Here is a 19,540-nt window from a genome sequence, read left to right as displayed (position 1 = left end):
ATGTGTTCATAGGTAAGGCAGAGTCATTCCTACTGACAAGCTTGTGTCCATAAATCAGCTTTTCCTTCATTCCTTGCATGCTTTAGTGTTGATTTGGGTGTGCTTCTATAGGCTGGGACAGTTTCCTCCTGAGGGCTCATTCACACCAGATGCAATTCCATACAGTATGCTGTGTTTTGTAATGCAGGTCAACCGCATAGTATATGTCAGTGGGCCTCATTCTGTCTAGAGTGATGTAACTATCTTGAATACGGTAGTTTTGGATGCATGTCACATCAAAATTTAAGTCAACCAAATGCAATGCTTGTGTCAAAGGGTTTAAACCATAATGTATGTGAATGTGTGTTCTGGTAAATTGTACCCCAATGCAAATCTACAGTGCACTGCAATGTACCTGTGTTAATGTGCAAAATTACAGGTACATATGTCCACAAAAATGCATGTAAACTATGGTTTAAATGGGCCCCTGTTGGGATGGTGGTGCTTGGCTATACTTAGACATGACTTTATATATACCGGTATATATATATATCATATATGGTATGGGTCCTGGAAAGCAGGTATATTTCTCTGTTATTTTAGTTGTCCCTAAGTGAAATAAGATGAGATGGTTTTGAGTACTCAGGGGTTCTCACCTATGCAGGATGTGGGGTTTCTGGTGTAGTTCAGTTGGAGAGGAGAGGACTGATTTGCAGTTCTATCAGGATTAGTCCTCATTTGGGACCATGTATTTAGAGGCTCGATGAGACTTTGGGTGGCAAAGAGCCTCCAACCCCCATTACAAGAACGTTGGTCCCAAAAGGGTTGTCTATGAAGTAGAGTGGAGTACTTCACAGCTGTGAGAAAGTGTGGATTGTCTGGCAACTGAGACACTTTGCTGAACTCCTGTGCACTGTGTGGTACTCCCAAAGCATACGGGAACCCTGAACCCAAGTGTGGGACTGGTATAATGACATTGAGCCTTTATGTTGTCTTAAAGTGCACATTTTTTTTCTTAAAATAAAAATAATGTTATACTTACCATTGCACAAAGTGGTCCCTTACCTCCTGTTCTGGAGTCCCCTGCTGGTGCTCTCTACTCCTTCTTCTTACAAGTGCCCCCTCAGCAAGCCACGTGCTGAGGGGGCACCCACGTGGATGCACTCCTGAGCCAGGCTGTGTGTATCTGAGAGAGGGGGGAGACAGGCGAGTGGGGCTGCAGATGGGCACAGTGCTGGATCGAGAGTGGTAAGTGTTCGGGGGGGGTTGGTGGTATAGAAATGTTTTACCTTAATGCATTAAGGCCTATTCACACTATGTGCAGTGATAGACGTTTTACTGCATTGTAAAATGTCTGTCACTGCAAGGACACAAGGGAGCTCCCGCAGCTCTCCGTTGCTGTGTGAATGGACCCTTGGGTAAAAAATATATTTTGACTTTAAGAGGAGTGCCACCTTCAACAAAAAATATTTAAAGTCTGCAGCTACAAATACTGCCTGACTTTTAATAAATGGACACTTACCTGTCCCAGGGTCCAGCGATGTCGGCAACAGATGATGAGCATCCCGCCGCCTTCCTCTGTCAGGGAATTGGGAAGTGAAGCGTTGCGGCTTCACTGCCCGGTTCCCTACTGCGCACGCCCGAGTTGCGATACGCGTTTTTACTGGTTCCCGTTGTGTCCCGGGAACTCTGTGTTTCCTAAAACACAATGTGGGGGGGGGCAGGGCATCTGCGGCTAACTATTCCTAGACGTGGGTGCAGATACCTGGATTATACAGGTATCTGCACCCCCCCTCCCTGAAAAGGTGCCAACTGTGGCACCCAAGGAGGGAGTGTTCCGTTGAGCGGAACTTCCACTTTAGGGTGGAGGTCCGCTTTTAGGACCACTTTAAAAATACCAGGATTCTGGACTGTTTGCCTTTACTTTTGCCAAAGAAAGCTGGGCTATCATGCACAGCTGCACCAGATTTTTCACTGTCCAGTTTTAATAAATCAACCCTTATGTTTTTGAATGAAAGATTTGACTAAAGTTTTACAATAGGTATTTTTAACCACTTCCAGCCCAACAACATCATATGGTGCTTCTACCGGCTCGTCCTAATCAAAAAATGAATCAGTCACCATCAGAAGTTGAACCAGATGGTCCCCAGTCATCTCTATGACCCTCGGAGGCCCAGGCGAGGCATTATGACGTCATGCGGGAGGCACAGTGGTGTAGTGGTTAGCACTCTCACCTAGCAGTAAAAAGGGTCGCTGGTTCAAATCCCAACCATGACACCACCTGCCTGGAGTTTGCATGTTCTCCCTGTGCCTGCGTGGGTTTCCTCTGGGTACTCCAGTTTCCTCCCACACTCCAAAGACATGCTGGTAGGTTAATTGGCTTCTGTCCAAAATTGGCCCTGTATATGAATGTGAGTTGGGCACCTTGGATTGTGGGCTCCTTGAGGATAGGGACCGATGAGAGTGTACAATGTAAGTGTGAAGCACTGTGTAAATTGACAGTGCTATATGGGTACCTTAACCACTTTCAGACCGGACCAATTTGCTGGTCAAAGACCAGACCACTTTTTGCGATTCGGCACTGCGTCGCTTTAACTGACAATTGCGCGGTCGTGCGACGTGGCTCCCAAACAAAATTGACGTCCTTTTTTTCCCACAAATAGAGCTTTCTTTTGGTGGTATTTGATCACCCCTGCGGTTTTTATTTTTTGCGCTATAAACAAAAATAGAGCGACAATTTTGAAAAAAACGCATTATTTTTTGTTATAATAAATATCCCCCAAAAATATATAAAAAAACATTTTTTTCCCTCAGTTTAGGCCGATACGTATTCTTCTACATATTTTTGGTAAAAAAAATCGCAATTAGCGATTATTGATTGGTTTGCGCAAAAGTTATAGCGTTTACAAAATAGGGATAGTTTTATAGCATTTTTATTAATAATTGTTTATTATTTTTTTTTACTAGTAATGGCGGCGATCAGCGATTTTTATTGTGACTGCGACATTGTGGGGGACCCATCGGACATTTTTGACACATTTTTGGGACCATTGTCATTTATACAGTAATCACTGCTATATAAATGCAGTGATTCCTGTGTAAATGACACTGGCAGTGAAGGGGTTAACCAGTGGGTGGCAGTGTAGGGGTTAAGTGTTCCTAGGGGTGTGTTACTAACTGTGGGGGGGTTGGGCTTTCATTTAGTGAACACTGATCTCTGCTCCAATCACATGGAGCAGAGATCAGCGTCACTAGTTGCTAGGCAGAATGGAGAAATGTTGTTTACAACGGCACTTCTCCATTCGGCCGCTCCGTGAGACGATCGCGGGGATGCCCGCGGCGATTGAGTCCGCGGGTCCCGCGACCGGACTCACGGGGGTCCCGACCAGCGCGGGAGCGCGCCGGCGGCGGCGCGCTCCCGATGGCAGGGCGGCAAATTTTAAAGGGACGTACATGTACGCCCATTTGCCTGCCCGTGCCATTCTGTCTACGTACATCATTGTGCGCTGGTCGGCAACTGGTTAAATAAATAATATATAATATAGGAGTATCTTAATGCGTTACAAATGTACAGGGATAGGGACAATTGTAGACATGCACTCACACTCACTCAGGTTGAACAGGATGGACTGGTGTCTTTATTCAACCTTACTAACTATGTAACTATGTCCGGGTAGGTGGAAGTAAACAATACCAGGGACGCAGCTGGAAAGGCCAAGACAGTTTATTTTTATTTTTTATCTTGGTCTTTCCAGCCTGAAGGAGAGATGTGGGATCTCCTTCTTATCAGCATAGCATCATCTTTCTATATTATACAGAAACATTGGGCTAACTTTACTGATGTCCAAAAATAATTTGCAGATATTACCTTGCTATCTACTATGTCAGATTTAGTGTTTTATGTTTTTATCATCTAGGACTTTTCCACAATTTGTAGTGTTATACATTGGAATTAAAATTAGTTATCAAAAAAGATACTATATGGCACTCCATGGCACTGCCTAAAGACCATCTAAATTTAACAAGTTAGGAGGTCATTAAGTTCACCTGTCCATGGTACAACTATAACCAGGGCACTCCACAGAGTAATGGATGAAGTAAATCAGTTATTAAAAATGCCATTTTAATTCCAGGTTGGAACATGACAAAATGAGGAAACATCAGAGAAGTTATATTTTTAGCCACAGTAGGACATCAGAGGACATATGAAATCTTTGAAACCTGGTCAATTAACTTTTTGTCCAGTTTTACCTGTGAATTTTAATCTTAATTTAAAATGTTCTTTTATTTTGAAATCACAAGCATCTAATTACAACTATGTCTTTAGGAATTTATGAGACATTTTACTATTTTAATATATTACCAAGCATGTTCTATCTGACAGTAGTCTCCCTAGCAGCTAAGGACATGCCAGAAGATCTTGACTATTTCGGACATCAGTTTAACAAGGTTGTAAACTACCAGTAGGATCATAAACAAATTTGGTAGCTACTAACTAGTACTCTTGACTTTTATTTTAAAGATCATCCCCAGACAAATATTAACATTTTTGTAAATGAAGCAAACTTCTCACCTTTCTAGGTGATATTTTCTTCTGTGTTCATCTATACCAGTGGTCTCCAAACTGCGGCCTGAGGGCTTGCTTGCTTTTATCTGGCCATTGGGGCGTTCTTTCACCCACTCAAAACAACAGTGGGGCAATCCCCCCCCCACCACCCTCACTGAAACCAATGAAGAGGCACAATCCCTCCCAATGACACCAATGATGGGCCACAATTCCTCCCAATGACACCAACCGTTGGGCCTAATGACACCAATGCCCCATCATCAATTCCTCCCAAATGACAGCAAAGATAGGGCATTATTTTTTTCCACTGACGTTGGGACCTTTTTCTACTCCCAACGCCCACAGTTCGACCCCCCTAAATTCAGAAGGACAGTAAACTGGCCCCTTGTTTAGAAAATTTGGAGACACCTGACCTATACTATAATAAAACCCTTGTTGAAATGTTGCCTAGTGCCCTGGTGCCTGTATTTCCTGTTGAGGGGACCCCTTATGCCAGCCTGGTTTCTGTGCATTGGGTGACTTGGCTCCTCACAGCCTACCTGAAATTCTGCATTGGTATATGGTCAGATTTAGTGACATCAAAGGGGCAGAGCTGTGTTTAAAGAGGAAGTAAACCCTGATGAGTTTACTTCCTCTTTCATTCCCTGCAAAGGTAAAGCATAATGGACTACTATGCATCGCATAGTAATCCATTATGTGTCACTTACCTGACACAGGAGCCAGCAATGTCACCGCTGTCCCCTGTAGTCCGGCGCATCCATCTTCTCGGTGGGTCTCGCCACTCCACCGCTGTCATTCCGCGAAGCCGCGATAACGTCACTCCCGCGCATGTGCACGGGAGCCGCCACATGCGGCATATCGCCATTGACGGGTGCCGCGCTCAGTGCGCCTGCGTGCCGCGGTGCCTGTCTTTCGGCAAATATCTCCTAAACCGTGTAGGTTTAGGAGATATTTCTTGGACATACCGGTAAGCCTTAATCTAGGCTTACCTGTAGGTCAAAGTGTGTTGTAAGGGTTTACAACCACTTTAAGGTGGGAGAGCCATCAACTGCGCAGCACTACTCAACTGAATCATGTGATAGAGCTAGATGTAATGTATCTATTATGACATAATCCTGGCTTCCTTGTGCATCCTTTTATTGCGTGAGAAACTTTTTGTAGAACAGCAGTGTTCCTTGGCCAGTTTTGCTCCACCCCTCTCATGCCCGTCCCTCTCATTCTTATGGTGCATTTATTCCTAATAGGGTTCTGAATCAGTGCTGCACTGCCTATGTGCCTACCTCTGCAAAGACTGCTCCACCACTCCATTTCCTTTCCTCTGCTTAGCAAGCCTAAGCTTTTAGCCGCAAAGAAGCTGGGGATGCTGTCAGCAGAGTAAGTGACATCAAGGGGCAGAGTTGTGTTTGTAAAGCAATTGACAGTGCAGCACTGCTCACAGAAACCCTGTAAAAGGAGGATTAATAGCCTATAGAATAGCTCTGTCATTTTGACATAATGCAAGCTTCCTATTTAAGCTAAGTGGTCCTGCCAGCCACTACACAAATGACAGGGGAGCTTCCCTGTTGTTTGGCCTACACTACCAAGGACCCACCTACACATGGGACATACTGTAGGCATCCTGCAGGTCCCTGCCCAAAAGAGCAGTACTTCCTAAATGAACATCATGACATCACTGGGGACAAAATTATGATTTTTTTTTCAGCTCAGAAGCAAAATATAGTAGAGTCTCTGAGCAATAGCTGGTCTAGAGAGGGATAGGGAGGTTTTGGGGAAAACAAATTTGAAGACTGAAGATCAGCTTTAAGGCAGCAGTCACAGAGTGTTTGGAAAACCCCTTTCCTCACATTTGCAGAATTTCCCCTTACTCTTCAATCTAGGATGTTGTTGAAACGTTTTCCTAGTACAGGAAGATAAATCACCAGTGAATAACACTACATATGTTTCACGTGTGTGCACTGTGCACATGAGACATATGGATAGTTCCTGTTATTATTGCTAACAGAATGTACTAAAATGGTAAGTAGTGTCTGGAATGAATGAGAAGTAGACTGGCTGTTCAGAAGGATTACATTTTCATTTTTCCCATTTTTTTGCGCCAAGACATATAGATAAAACACTTGCAGAAGATGCAGTGTTGTTATGAGGTGGTGCATATGTTATACATACTAGCCAGCAAGGAATATTTTGTCATAGTCTATAAAGTCCTCAGAGGTGGTAAGAAAAGTCATGGAAGTAATGAATCAGGAGTAAAGGCTGCCTCATGGACAGCTATATTTTATGCATGCCCCCACTGGGTTTTTGATCAATTGCTTCCATATCAAATAAATGAAATGGAAGTGCCTTGAACACTCATGCTGTAAATTTATTAGGGCGATGTAATGCAACACAGAAGATGCTACTAATAATACTACATTATGAATAAATGCTGAAATGTAGGAATTGACACACATACCTATCTAGTAAAATGAAAAGACGTGCTAAACGTTATAATATGGCTATTCACAAGCAGGAATCTGCGGTGTGTCCTTTAGAATATCTTCAGTAGAAAAGAAGGTCTTCAGAGCAGAGGTGGAGTAAAGAAGTAGCCCAGGCTAGATAGCAGCGCTGATAATGCCCACCCCCTCCCTACCACCCTTTATCAAATGACATTGATCTGCACAGAGAAGTCATCCTGTTTGCATTTCCTGTCCTAGCCTGGCCTGACCTATCATATCCCAATTACCTACTTACCTACAAGCGTATCCTGTGAAGCAACAGGCTGATGCACAGCTCTGACCAGTTGTGCTACTCCTCTAGTTTAGTGAAGAAGCATGAGGTTTTAACTGGGCCCCCTGGACATCCATGTGGGCTTTTGCCTAGGTTGTCTTAAGGATGATCCAGGTCTGCCTCAAAGGCTCTATGAAACTCCACTGGTGCCACTAACTTGGTTACAGAATATATCATTAATATGCATGGATATTGAACTGTCTAGAGCAGCCTTTCTCAACTTTTTTACCATGAGGGAACCATTGACATTATTTTCCAGGCTCAGGGAACCTCTGTTAATTATTATTTTATTTACAACTCACAGTACATTGATGTGATGGTCACTGGGAATAATGCTGCTTATACTGGTGGTCAGAGGGAAGAATGCTCCTTAGATATGTGGTCATTGGGAAGAATTCCTATTTTACAGATAGCTGAAAAGATCATTGCTGTCAATGGTTACTCATCTGATAGACAGAAGCGGTTGAATGCTCAAAGAACCCCTGGGCAGCCTCTGGAGGAACCCTAGTTGAGAAAAGCTGGTTTAGAGAATTATAGCTTCATGCATGTGTAAACTTTAATCCCACATTTTTCATGTAAAAAATAATAATAATTATTGAGTAATGGATAGACAATAATTTGTTTTTTGTGTTCCCAGACTTACAATAGAACTGTGGCCAGGCTACAGACACATATTTACATATTTGATGCAAGCAGTAAAATTGCAATGAACAACCCTTTCTTGGTGTATATAGCTGCAGGAACCATTGATTAATTAATCTTTAAAGTTCTGCGATAATACTTTGTTTTTTTAGATAGTTTTGTCAGCGGTCATCTGCCAGCTTTCTAATCTATATTATAAACACAAAGCAGGTACACAGGGAGAGGGCAGACAGGAAAGTGTTGAGTCTATAATTGAACAACTTCAGTGCATTTATTGAGAACTTTGAGGATGAGTTGCTCCAGAGTGTTTGCAGCTGCAAAAGTCATTAATTGCTTGTTTAACAGATCATTTACTACTTGTTAAAAAAACATGTTAGGATTAGCTATTTAAATATTTTTAACATATACAATGGACAGTCACACTAGCAAACATTTAAATAGATAAACTGCAGCTGCCTCAAACACACACTGTCTGACTTTTCTTGGATGAAGAGTGATTGGCTGGGTTGAATTTTCTGTTAAAAAGAATATTCAGATTTTCAAAGTTTGATGGCATATGCAGGAAACAAAGTGTCCCTTCCCAAGTGGTAAAAGAAAAAACAACAAGAAAAGACAGAGAAATAAGTGGGTGGGTAAGGAAAGAGAGAAAGGGCTGGGTAGGTTTCTGGGGGGCTGTGTCATTATAGGAAGTCACTAGTGTCAAAAATAGCATGGGGTATGTTGTTATGGTTCAAGCAAGGTGAAATCAAAATCAGCAGGAAGACATTTACCTATCCATGGGGATTTTAGTATATTTGAGGACATGGCCATATAGGGTGGCATCTATTTTGCCATAAATCATAGCAACTCAATTTCTAACTTTACGTAGTCTAAAGGCCCATACACACGATCAGACTTTTTGACAACAAACATGCAAATTAGCTGTTTTGGAGCAACATCCTACCGTGTGTACGCTCCATCGGACAAACTTTTTTGGTTTTCATCGGACTTTTGTTGGCTGTGCGAACAGACAAACTTTCTGGGAACAAAAGTCTGATGGAGCAAAGTCTGATCGTGTGTACAGAAAACCATAGGACTTTTGTACAAAGTACAAACAGGCATGCTCAGAACCAATGCAAAAGATCAGACAACAATACAGAAGTTGACCAAAGGTGGCGGTAATGAGCAGAAAAACCACATGATTTGGTGAAAGTTGGCTGAAAAAGTCCTGCTGTGTATATGCAATACAAGTTCAGGGCCGACGCCCTTTGTACAAAAATCCAAGGGAAAGTTTGTACAAAGTCCTATCGTGTGTATGAGGCTTTAGAGTGAAAGTTTTTTTTAAGAAGCAGCTACTGTTTGTCTAGCAGCTTTTATAATTTGTAAAAGAGAAGTTTAAAATCCTCAATCCAAAACCTATGAACAATAGAGCATGTCCATCAGGCATGAAGGCACATTACCAAACCCTTGCAGCCCCAAAGGCACTCTGAGGTATAATTCAGTACAAATTTGGAAATGCTTGCTGGAACCAGGTTGGGTTGAATTTTCATAGTAGATTGCTATTGTTTACACTTGAGAAAGGCAAATCCATGGGGCCTTAGGCCCCTTTCACACTGACGGACCATTCAGGTCCGCCTCTCAGTTTTGATGGCGGACCTGAACGGGCACTCCATGTTGGTCTATGGAGCGACAGCTGTCAGCGGAGACATGTTCGCTGACATCCGACCCGGTCCGATCCACCAAAAGCAGACGGATGGCCCTACGTCCGGATCCGTCACTGGCTGATCGAATCAGGTGAGATCTGATGAAAACGGACATGCTGTCTGTTTCCATCCGATCTCTCCATAGAGACCAGCTGGACAAGCCCCTCCCCGCTCTGTGAGCAGAGAAGGACCTGGCATCCACCGTCTCAGTGTAGATCAATGGAGAGATCTCCCGCTGAGCCGGCGGACTCCGTGGAAGCAGGGGCCGCCTCATGTGAAAGGAGCCATACTGTGCAAGCATGGCCAGCCTGTAGAAGATTTCAGCCCAGAGGAGGTAGACACCCAAAGAGCTGCGACTATGACACTCAGGTAAGTATTAAGCTGGGTGAGGTGTTTTAAGTTAGTTTAGGTTATAGGATTAGCGAACATAGACTACTGTAGTTTTTACTAAAAGTAAACTTGTCCTTTAAGGATCCTTAACTAGGGGTTGATTCCTTTACACAGGAACCTAGATGATCGGCAGGTGAAAAGGAAAGGTTCATTTTCATCCTGACCAATTGGTGCCATATCCAGGTTCACTCTGGTGAGTTCTGTTTTATTTTTTAGGCCCATTGCAACAGCAGATGTTGCACATATAAATTGTACAGGTTCCATGATTGATTTATTGCAGGTTTGCTCTGACAGTATCTAGTTACCCTAAGACCCCTAAGGTTCCTCCTGAGATTGCTAGGGCTTCCTTGAACAGTGGATTGATTTTTCACCTATACTGACCAGCAATGCAAGGAGGCAATTTTCCACTAGCCTTCAATGTAACAATTTAAATATAGTAGAAAACACTTGTAGTTCCCTGAGGTGGTGAGCAGTTAGTGTACTGGCTTGTGATGTCCTCCTAGCACCTGTAGGTAAAAGAAAGCCAGCAGCTTGATCTGCAATGAGTGTAGTACAAAATAATACAGGGCTTACGCGTTTCGGCATATTGCTTTAATCGTAACCATTGTAAAGGTTACTTATCCACTGACCACTAATGTTAGAGGACACCACCGTCTTTACTGTCTACATTTTTTGTTATGTTTTATTTATTTCATGAAAATTACGCAAAACTATTTTGTAGGGGTTTATAAACAAACTTTTCTGCCCTGGGTCTCAAGTACACTAAGTACACTACTTCTTCAGTTGGTTGAAACTTTCTTTAACTTATTGATCATGATCATTTATCCAAAGCTGTAACTAAAATCCGTCTTAGCAGGGGTGCCCCCCCGAGAACCAGAAAATTATTTCAAGGGTTCCTCAGGGGGTAAAAAGGTTGAGAGAGGTTGCATTAGTTACAATCCCGGACACAATGCTTAGAACAGCATTAGTTCTTATGATCCTGTAGTTGTTTAGTAAAATGTATGAATTTATAATAGTACAGCAATATTAATAGTAACTGCTATTATGTGCTGGGATAGTTGTTTAGAGATATGATTGTTATGACATTGTAGCATGAATTGCTAGGAATTTGTCACCTTCTCTGCAGAGCATGCCAGCAGGGTTACTCTGAGAAAAGACAGTGCACTGTGTTCATTAACAGAGGTTCTCATGCTTGTGCTACAGATGTCTCCCAGCTGCTGCCTGAGCGAAATCTGCCCCACTACTGTAAGTTTAGCTGCTGACCTTTCATAGTTTGTTACTGTGAGGAAGGGAGGATGGAATGTTGGGCACGGCTATCTATACACTGCTTTATCACAATGGAAATCTGTTGACGCTGAGCCTTCTATTTCAATCATAAGAAAATGAATTGGGAAGTGAAAACTGATATTAGAGTGATGAAAGCACAGCAGCAATGGGTATTTTGCAATTACTATACTGATGATATATTATGACAATTGTTTACTTGAGCTGTTTGGGACATAGGTGGCTAATAGATCAATGTGCCTACAGTACATACAGACAGTTTCCCTTTACTGTTAGGAGTAGAACGGAGTGTAAGATAATATCAGATCATAATCAGCATGTTCTCTTCACCAGTTACTCAGATTACAACAGAACGCCCCCTCATTTCTTGTACGACACATGTTTATAAGCATTAACTGCTAACATTCAACTTCAATCTATGAACACGTTACAAGGATAAGCATATCTGCAGGCAAAGTTACTAAAAGTTTAGGTAGAAATTTACTAAAGAAGTCATTTTACGTGAAGTATCTAAGTGTATCTGTTGAAAATAGACATCTAAGTTGGTTTCTATTTTTTTTACACCTTCATTGAGTTGATTTGAGATTATAAAACTGAAACAGATTACATTTTTTTACCTAAAGCAGACCGTTACGCAATAAAGAACTTTATACCAGTGCAACTCTCTCGTCTCTGCAAACGTAACCCCTTTCACAATGCCTCCCAGTGACCCTTTAAGAGGGCCTTAACACTGGGAGGCAGGACGGACTTCCTGACCATGTGATCACTGTGATTGGCTGTCACAGTGATTATATGATTGGGAGCAATTCTGCCAGCTCCCAATTAGAAACAGGCGACTGTCTGTGACAGCTTGGTCATTGTGCTGGGAGTGTGCAGTGAGGGCACTTTCTGTGCAGAAACCTCGGTCCCTGTGGGTACATATATGTTTGCCATGTAAGTGTTAAGGCCCACCCACCTTGCTTCCACATGTGCATTATGTGGGCTGCAAGAGGTTAAAAACTGTTATTTTTTGTTTTTTATTTATTTACCTTTTTTATCTTTCTCTACACTCCACCCTACCCTCTGGCTCCATTCTCACATAGACAAGATTGACATGTACCCTGCAGCCTCCTGGGCTATCCATGCAACATGGATACCCCAGGAAGAAGGACCTTGCTGTGGATCCTTAGGGGGCCAGCTGCAAGAACCCAGAAGAGACAGTCGGCTTCCGATGAAATAGGGAGGCTTACAGCAGAACAATACTTATTTGAGGGTAATCTAGCATAAAAGGTAAGAAGGAGGTAAAATACATATAAACAAATTTTATAACCTTTTGGATAGATAGGGGTTTTTTTAGTAGGGAAAGCTATAACCCCTGTAAGATTTGTACTTATGTCTTGTCTTCCTGTTGCAGATTTACCTTTACTTCCTTGTCAGCAGGCAAGGAATTCTTATTTTATCATGTTTTTTTCTTCAAAAGCTATATATGTAATTTTTGTCACCCCTGATGAAGACTAGAAGTGGCCATGCTGACACACATTCACGCCTGGTCCATCATTGTCACTGTCAGGAAACAGAGCAATGATGTGAAGTCAACGTTGGATGTAGACAAGAAATGAGCCCCAAATACAGAGCATATAAAAGCACCCAGGCACATGTGTACCAGGCCACCCTGAAACCCACTGACCTGAGTATAAAGCCCCGTACACACGAGCGGACATTTCAACATCCAAAGTCTGACGGAATGATTCCGGCAGACTATTCGATCGTGTGTGGGCTGCAACGGACTTTTGATTCGCAAAAGTCTGACAGACTTTAGAAATGGAACATGCTTCAAATATTTCCGCCAGAACTCTGCCGGACCCAGTTCCTACCGAAAAATTCGCTCGTGTGTATGCTATTCCGACGGACTAAAACCGACGCTAGGGCAGCTATTGGCTACTGGCTATGAACTTCCTTTTTCGAGTCCAGTCGTACGTCATCACGTTCAAATCCGTTGGAGTTTGGTGTGATTGTGTGTGGCCAAGTCCGCTCATTCGGAAAGTCCGTCAGAACTCCGGCAGAACTCCTTCGAAAGTCTGTCGGACATAAGTCTGGTCGTGTGTACGCGGCATAAGAGATTACTACTCAACTTTGGCCACCTTATCTGGTGATTTTATGTGGTCAATGTTTTGCCTAATATCCTTTATATTAATTCAACATACTAGAATATTTCAAAAACTGTGATACTATCTGGAGAGCATTACTTTATGACTTATATTTGCTGGGAAATAGAGGCGGTGCTGTATTTAAGGAAGGAACATTTGTGGCATCTCACACTGAAAGCTATGTTAGTAGCAGAACAAAGATGTTGCACACCAGCTAATGTGTTTGGCAATGCATTGCACTGGGTCAAAACAAATCAACCGTTGTGCTGTGTTTTATAAGCCTTGGATTGTCAGCTGCTTCCTGTTCCATGTGTCCACATTTAATGGAAATCATATGGTGCTGACAGACTGGATCAGTGCTATAAAATCTCTGATCAGTTTTATGAAGTTTAAAGCAAGCATACATAACTTTATATATAAACCGCGTGTGTGTATGTGTGCATATATACAGTACACATATGCTGCATTACACATTGTACTGTAGTCTTCATATATTTTATGTTTGCATTTAACGATTTATGTCTCTAATTTGTCTAGTAGCTGGCTAAGCCTGCAGTGGGCCCCACTGTGAAATATATCACTGTCTACCACCTGCAATGCTGTTTAAAACCTCAAATAACACTTGAGATTCTTCCCTTAACGCTCTTCTATATTCTGCCTGCATTGCTGTAATATGTATAACTAGGCCTATTCCCATTTTAAGACATCTAACAGCAAGTTACTGCTTACTTTTTCTGAATTGTATGTGTGCAGACCACTGCTATTTTTTACCTATAGGGAGGATCCTGTGCCTATCCACATCTTGACTACCTTTTATGCCGCATACACACGATCGGAATTCCGGCCAGAAAAAGACAGATGAGAGCTTTTCATCAGAAAATGCGACTGTGTGTATGCTCCATCGGAATTAAGCTGTCCGAATTTCCGCCAGACAAAAATTGATAGCATGTTCTCAATTTTCCCGACGGAAAAACTTTCTATCGGTAATTCCGATCGTGTGTATGCAATTCCGACACGCCAAAAATCACGCATGCTCAGATTCAACACGAGACAGAAGCTATTGGCTACTGGATATTGAACTTCCTTTTTCTAGTCACGTTGTATGTGTTGTACGTCACCGCGTTATAAATGATCGGAATTTGATGTGAACGTGTGTAGGCAAGACAGCTTGAGCCGAATTCTCGTCAGAAAAAGCTCTGATGGTTTTCCCGACGAGAATTCCGATCGTGTGTACACGGCATTAGGAGGCAGGGATATTGAGGGAAGTACTGGTTATTTGTCCAGATAGATGGAAAAAGCAATTACAGCGTTTCGGCTGCCTATCTTTGAAGTGAAACTAAAGGATATTTATGTGCTTTAACCACTTGCTTACTGGGCACTTAAACCCCCCTCAGTCCCAGACCAATTTTCAGCTTTCAGCGCTGATGCACTTTGAGTGACAATTACGCGGTCATACAACACTGTACCCAAATGAATTTTTTATCATTTTTTTCCCACAAATAGAGCTTTCTTTTGGTGGTATTTAGTTACAGCTCGGAGTTTTATTTTTTGCTAAACAAACAAAAAAAGATGCAAAAAAAAAAAAATCATGTTTTAATAGTTTGTTATAAAATTTTGCAAACGGGTCATTTTTCTCCTTCATTGAAGTGCGCTGATTAGGCGGCACTGATAGGCTGCATTGGTGGGCACTGATGGGCTGCATTGGTGGGCACTGATGGGCTGCATTGGTGGGCACTGATGGGCTGCATTGGTGGGCACTGATAGGCTGCACTGGTGGGCACTGATAGGCATAGTTAAGGCGGCACTAATAGGCACAGATAAGGCGGCACCGATGGGCACAGATAAGGCGGCACTGATGGGCAAAGATGGGCACAGATAAGATGGCACGGATGGGTGGCACGGATAAGTGGCACGGATGGGTGGCACGGATGGGCACTGATAGGTACCACAGATAGATGGGACTGATGGGCACTGATAGGTGGCACTGATAGGTGGCTCTGATAGGTGGCACTGCTGGGCACTGATGGGCGGCACTGCTGGGCACTGATGGGCGGCACTGCTGGGCACTGATGGGCGGCACTGGGGTGCAGCACCTGAGGCAGATTTTGGGTGGCACTGTGGGTGGCACTGCTGGGTGGCACTGTGGGTGGCACTGTGGGCACTGCTGGGTGGCACTGTGGGCACTGCTGGGTGGCACTGTGGGCACTATGGGCACTGCTGGGTGGCACTGACAGGGGGGCACTTACTTTATTTCAGGATGGCACTGCGGGTGGCAGGTGGGCACTGGCAGGGGGCAGGTGTCCGTTTAAATTGCTGGCCGTGATCGGGACTGATGTCCCGATCACGGCCGCCGGCGATCGGCTTTTTTTTTTTCTCCTCGCGCTGTCAGCGCGAGGAGGAATACTAGCCGATTACCGGCTCCGTTTTATCACATGATCAGCTGTCATTGGCTGACAGCTGATCACGTGATAAGGGGTCGGGATCGACCCCTTACACGGATCGGTGATCAGGCGAGTCTCACGGACTCGCCGATCACAGAGCGCGCCGCGCGCGCCCCTCAGGGGGCGCGCAGGCCGCTCGTAACCGGGACTACGTCAATAGACGTAGTCCCGAAAATGTGGGTCCGCGCTATTGCCGTCATTTTGCAATAGCGCGGATCCCAAGTGGTTAAAGTAAAAAATAGATTATACCTACCTGTTCTGTGTAGTGATATTGCACAGAACAGTCCCTTACTTCTCTTCTGGAGTCCCCCACAGGCGCTTCTTCCTATGAGTGCCCCCTTAGCAAGCTGTGTGCTAAGGGGGCACCCATGCAGGCACGCTCTTGAGCCGGTCTGCGTCCTTCTATAAATGTACACCTCACTGGTAAGCCAGGCCCCCACTCCCTTCTCACAGGAGTTTGACTGACAGCAGCAGGAGCCTATGGCTCTCACTGCTGTCTGTGTCTCTAAAGATTACAGGGCAAGAAGGAGCAATGCTGCAGCTTGGATAGCGCTGGGTCAGTGAGAGGATGTGTTTAGGGGCTAGGGGGGTCTAGGACAGGTAGTGGAGTAATGCATAGTATGCATTAAAGGATAAGTTCACCTTTACAAAACAATAATGAATGCACATTTTTTTGCATGTAAATAAAAATAAATACATTTAAAGCATTGCATCCATGATCAGCAGATCGTGGGTGTAATGGCACAGTCCGGCAGACAGCCTGTTTATCTGTCTGCCTGTACCTCCAATATGACCAGGCAGTTACACTGTGACAGGAAGACTTAGGCCTCTTTCACACTAAGGCAGTGTTCAGGCATTTAGCGCTAGAAATAGTGCCTGTAAAGCGCCTGAAAACTGCCTCTCATTCTTTGTAATGAGTGCTTTCACAATCGAGTGCACTTGCAGGATGTTAGGAAAAGTCCTATAAGTAGTATCTTTGGGGTGGCTTGGGAGCGCTATAAATAGCGCTCCCAAAACGCCCTTGCCCATTAAAATGAATGGGCAGCACGTTCAAAGTGCCTTAAAAGTGCTTTGAAAGCACCGCAAAACGGGTCTTTTTTTCCATCTTTTTTTAAGGGTTGTCATGAGACCTAAAAATCCAGGCCTGCTAGCGCCCGAAAAATGCCACTAAAGCACCGCAAAATTGACCGGCGCTTTATCGCTGTTTTAGTACCACTTCAGTTTGAAAGGGGTCCTTCTGAACTACCACGGCACTCATGAGTGCCGTGGTAGTTCATTAAGAACTACGAGCCGACAGCCACAAAGGCTGTCGGACCTTGTAGTTTTCCCATTCACAGAACACTGTGAATGAATGACGCGGCTGGGTGGGCGGAGCTCGGCCCCGTTTCTTGCAGATTATGACAGCTAGCGGGTGGGGGAGATCCCCCGCTAGCTGTCAGAACAAGAGATCAGGGGAGCGGGGGCCGGTGCATCTGTAACATGTTACATGTTACACCCTGAATATGGGTGCAACATGTAACATGTTACAAAGGGTGACCTTATCTTTTAACCACTTCAGCCACGGAAGGTTTCACCCTCTTCCTGACCAGAATTTTTTTTTTTTATTTGGCACTGCACTACTTTAACTGGTAATTGCGTGTTCATGCAACACTGTACCCAAACAAAATGTATGTCCTTTTTTTTCTTCACAAATAGAGCTTTCTTTTGTTGGTATTTGATCACCTTTGCGGTTTTGAAAGAAAATTTTGAAAAAAAAATATATATATATTTTTTACTTTCTGCTATAAAACATATCCAATAAAAAGAAATCTACTTTTTTAGGCCAATGTTTATTCTGCTGCATGTTTTTGGTAAAAAAAAAAAAAAAATTATAAGCGTATATTGATTGATTTGTGCTAAAATGATTGTGTCTACAAACTATTGGATATATTTATGGCGGGTCGCTGGTGGTGCGCATGTGTGCCCCAGACCCGGAAGAAGCCACAATGTACAGGTAAGTTGTTTCACGCAGCAGGGCTGCCCTGCTGCAGTAAATGTGCGGTGGACGGTCCGGAAGCAATTAAGGTAAAAAACTTGACTTAAGAACCACTTTAAAGGAGGAGTATGGGAATCTGTTTTCTCCCCCATTATACTTACCTAGGTGGATGCAGCATCGGTCTGATGCTGCATCTGTCCCCAGCGTCTCTGCACCGTCACAGCCGATGGCTCGGTTTCCTTGGCTCACCGAACAGAGAGCTGCTGCCTGTCAGTCAGCAGCTCTCGGTTCTGCTCCTCCATGCTTACTGGAGCACTGAGCTGTAGAGGGGCAGGGAGCGGCCATCTCAGCGCCTCGCTGAGAGGCTGAAACGGCCATCAGTCCAGGCACCTGGTAGATCCAGGCTCCCAGATTCATGATGACGCAGTGCCTGGACTGATATTGGTGATGTCAGCAGAGAGCAGACTGCAGACCATTCTCTGCTGAAACCGGGTCACAGGAGTGCAAAATGAATTGCACTCCTGTGACCCATAGGAGAAGCCCAGCCAAACAAACTCAGGCTGGACTTCTCCTTTAAAGCAGGAGTAAACCCATGCCGGAAATGCTAACTTTCACATTGGCTGTGCTCTCAACCAAACTTTCAAACCATCCAATGGCTGGTGTCATAAATGATCACATGTGCAGCATTATGGCAGTTTTAGTAGTACACTAATCATAGCAGGTTGTTTGTTGATACATGACAAAGGATCCCCAGAGCACTATATGTTTTAAAAAGCAAGGACATAGCACAAGTCGTCTCCTTTTAGGCACACTGTCTCTGTTAGAAACCTCAGAGAGAGCAGTGAGGAGAGGCGGGAATGAGCCCATGCACTGGCTCTTTTTTGTGTGTACATTTTAACCTGAGCGGCAGAATTTTGTAGACAATGACATTTTTCACAACAGTGGGTAAGGAAAAACTGGAAAATGTGGAAAAAAGTTATTTTCTGAGTTAGGCCTCTCTGGCCATCTTGATTGATAACGTATGCATGCGGAAGTCACCCTAGCACATGGCAGATGCCTGAAATGTACGCCGTGCTGCACATTCAGCTCAGCATACATTCAGACAAAAACATTGCTGTCAGGCAGGTAAGAATTTTTTTTGCAGTAGAGTTATAGATCGGCTCTTCTGCCTTCCAGCAATGTTTTTTTAAACAGGGGTTTAGTTCAATCCTAAAGAGCAGCATACAAATACCATTTAAGGTAGTTATCATATTAGGTTGAAATTTAACTTTCAACCTTTAAAAACTGATAACTAGAGCATGTAGGCAGTCATTACAAACCCTTAAAAAAAAAAACTTTAGTTCTTCAGTAGACATTTAAATATTTTGCCTTCTAAAAATACACGCAACTATACTTCAAGGTTTAAATTTGTACAGAATGAAAGTCATGTGCTGCTTCTTTACTGTAACATCTGAGAATTCACATGCGAATGGCTGGAACCCGTCAGGAGGGTATAGCATAAGCGTAAAAACAAACAACCAGTGTATTAATAGAAATGGAATATCTTGCCTGCTAGTCTTCTTTTGAATGGTGAATGTATAACATAAACAAGCCAGGCATGTGTCAGGAAGCTACAGGGCCCAGAGTCATTTGTTTGGCAGGGTTGTCCCAGTTATGTTACAGTCTCCCCGATTTCCATGCCATCATCA

At 43.6% G+C, this 19,540-nt stretch overlaps 1 protein-coding gene across 7 annotated transcripts in view; it reads left to right on the top strand.

Annotated features, from left to right (window-relative positions):
- Positions 1–19,540, top strand: part of NFATC1 (nuclear factor of activated T cells 1) — a 284,252-nt gene that overhangs the window by 241,642 nt on the left and 23,070 nt on the right. The window contains exon 10 of one of the 7 annotated variants that reach the window (XM_077492329.1): positions 10,141–10,167. The exons of the other annotated variants lie outside the window; for them this stretch is intronic. Coding sequence (XP_077348455.1) covers positions 10,141–10,152 — 12 coding nt within the window. The 3' untranslated portion in view covers positions 10,153–10,167. Of the gene's footprint in view, positions 1–10,140; positions 10,168–19,540 lie in introns of those variants that run through there. 7 annotated transcript variants of the gene reach the window in all.

Source organism: Lithobates pipiens, unplaced genomic scaffold (assembly GCF_037356315.1).
Source record: "Lithobates pipiens isolate NorthernLeopardFrog02 unplaced genomic scaffold, aLitPip1_a1.2 Scaffold_19, whole genome shotgun sequence".
NCBI lineage: Eukaryota > Metazoa > Chordata > Amphibia > Anura > Ranidae > Lithobates > Lithobates pipiens.
The sequence above is the reverse complement of the archived record's forward strand: the minus strand, read 5'-3'. Positions and strand labels throughout refer to the sequence as shown.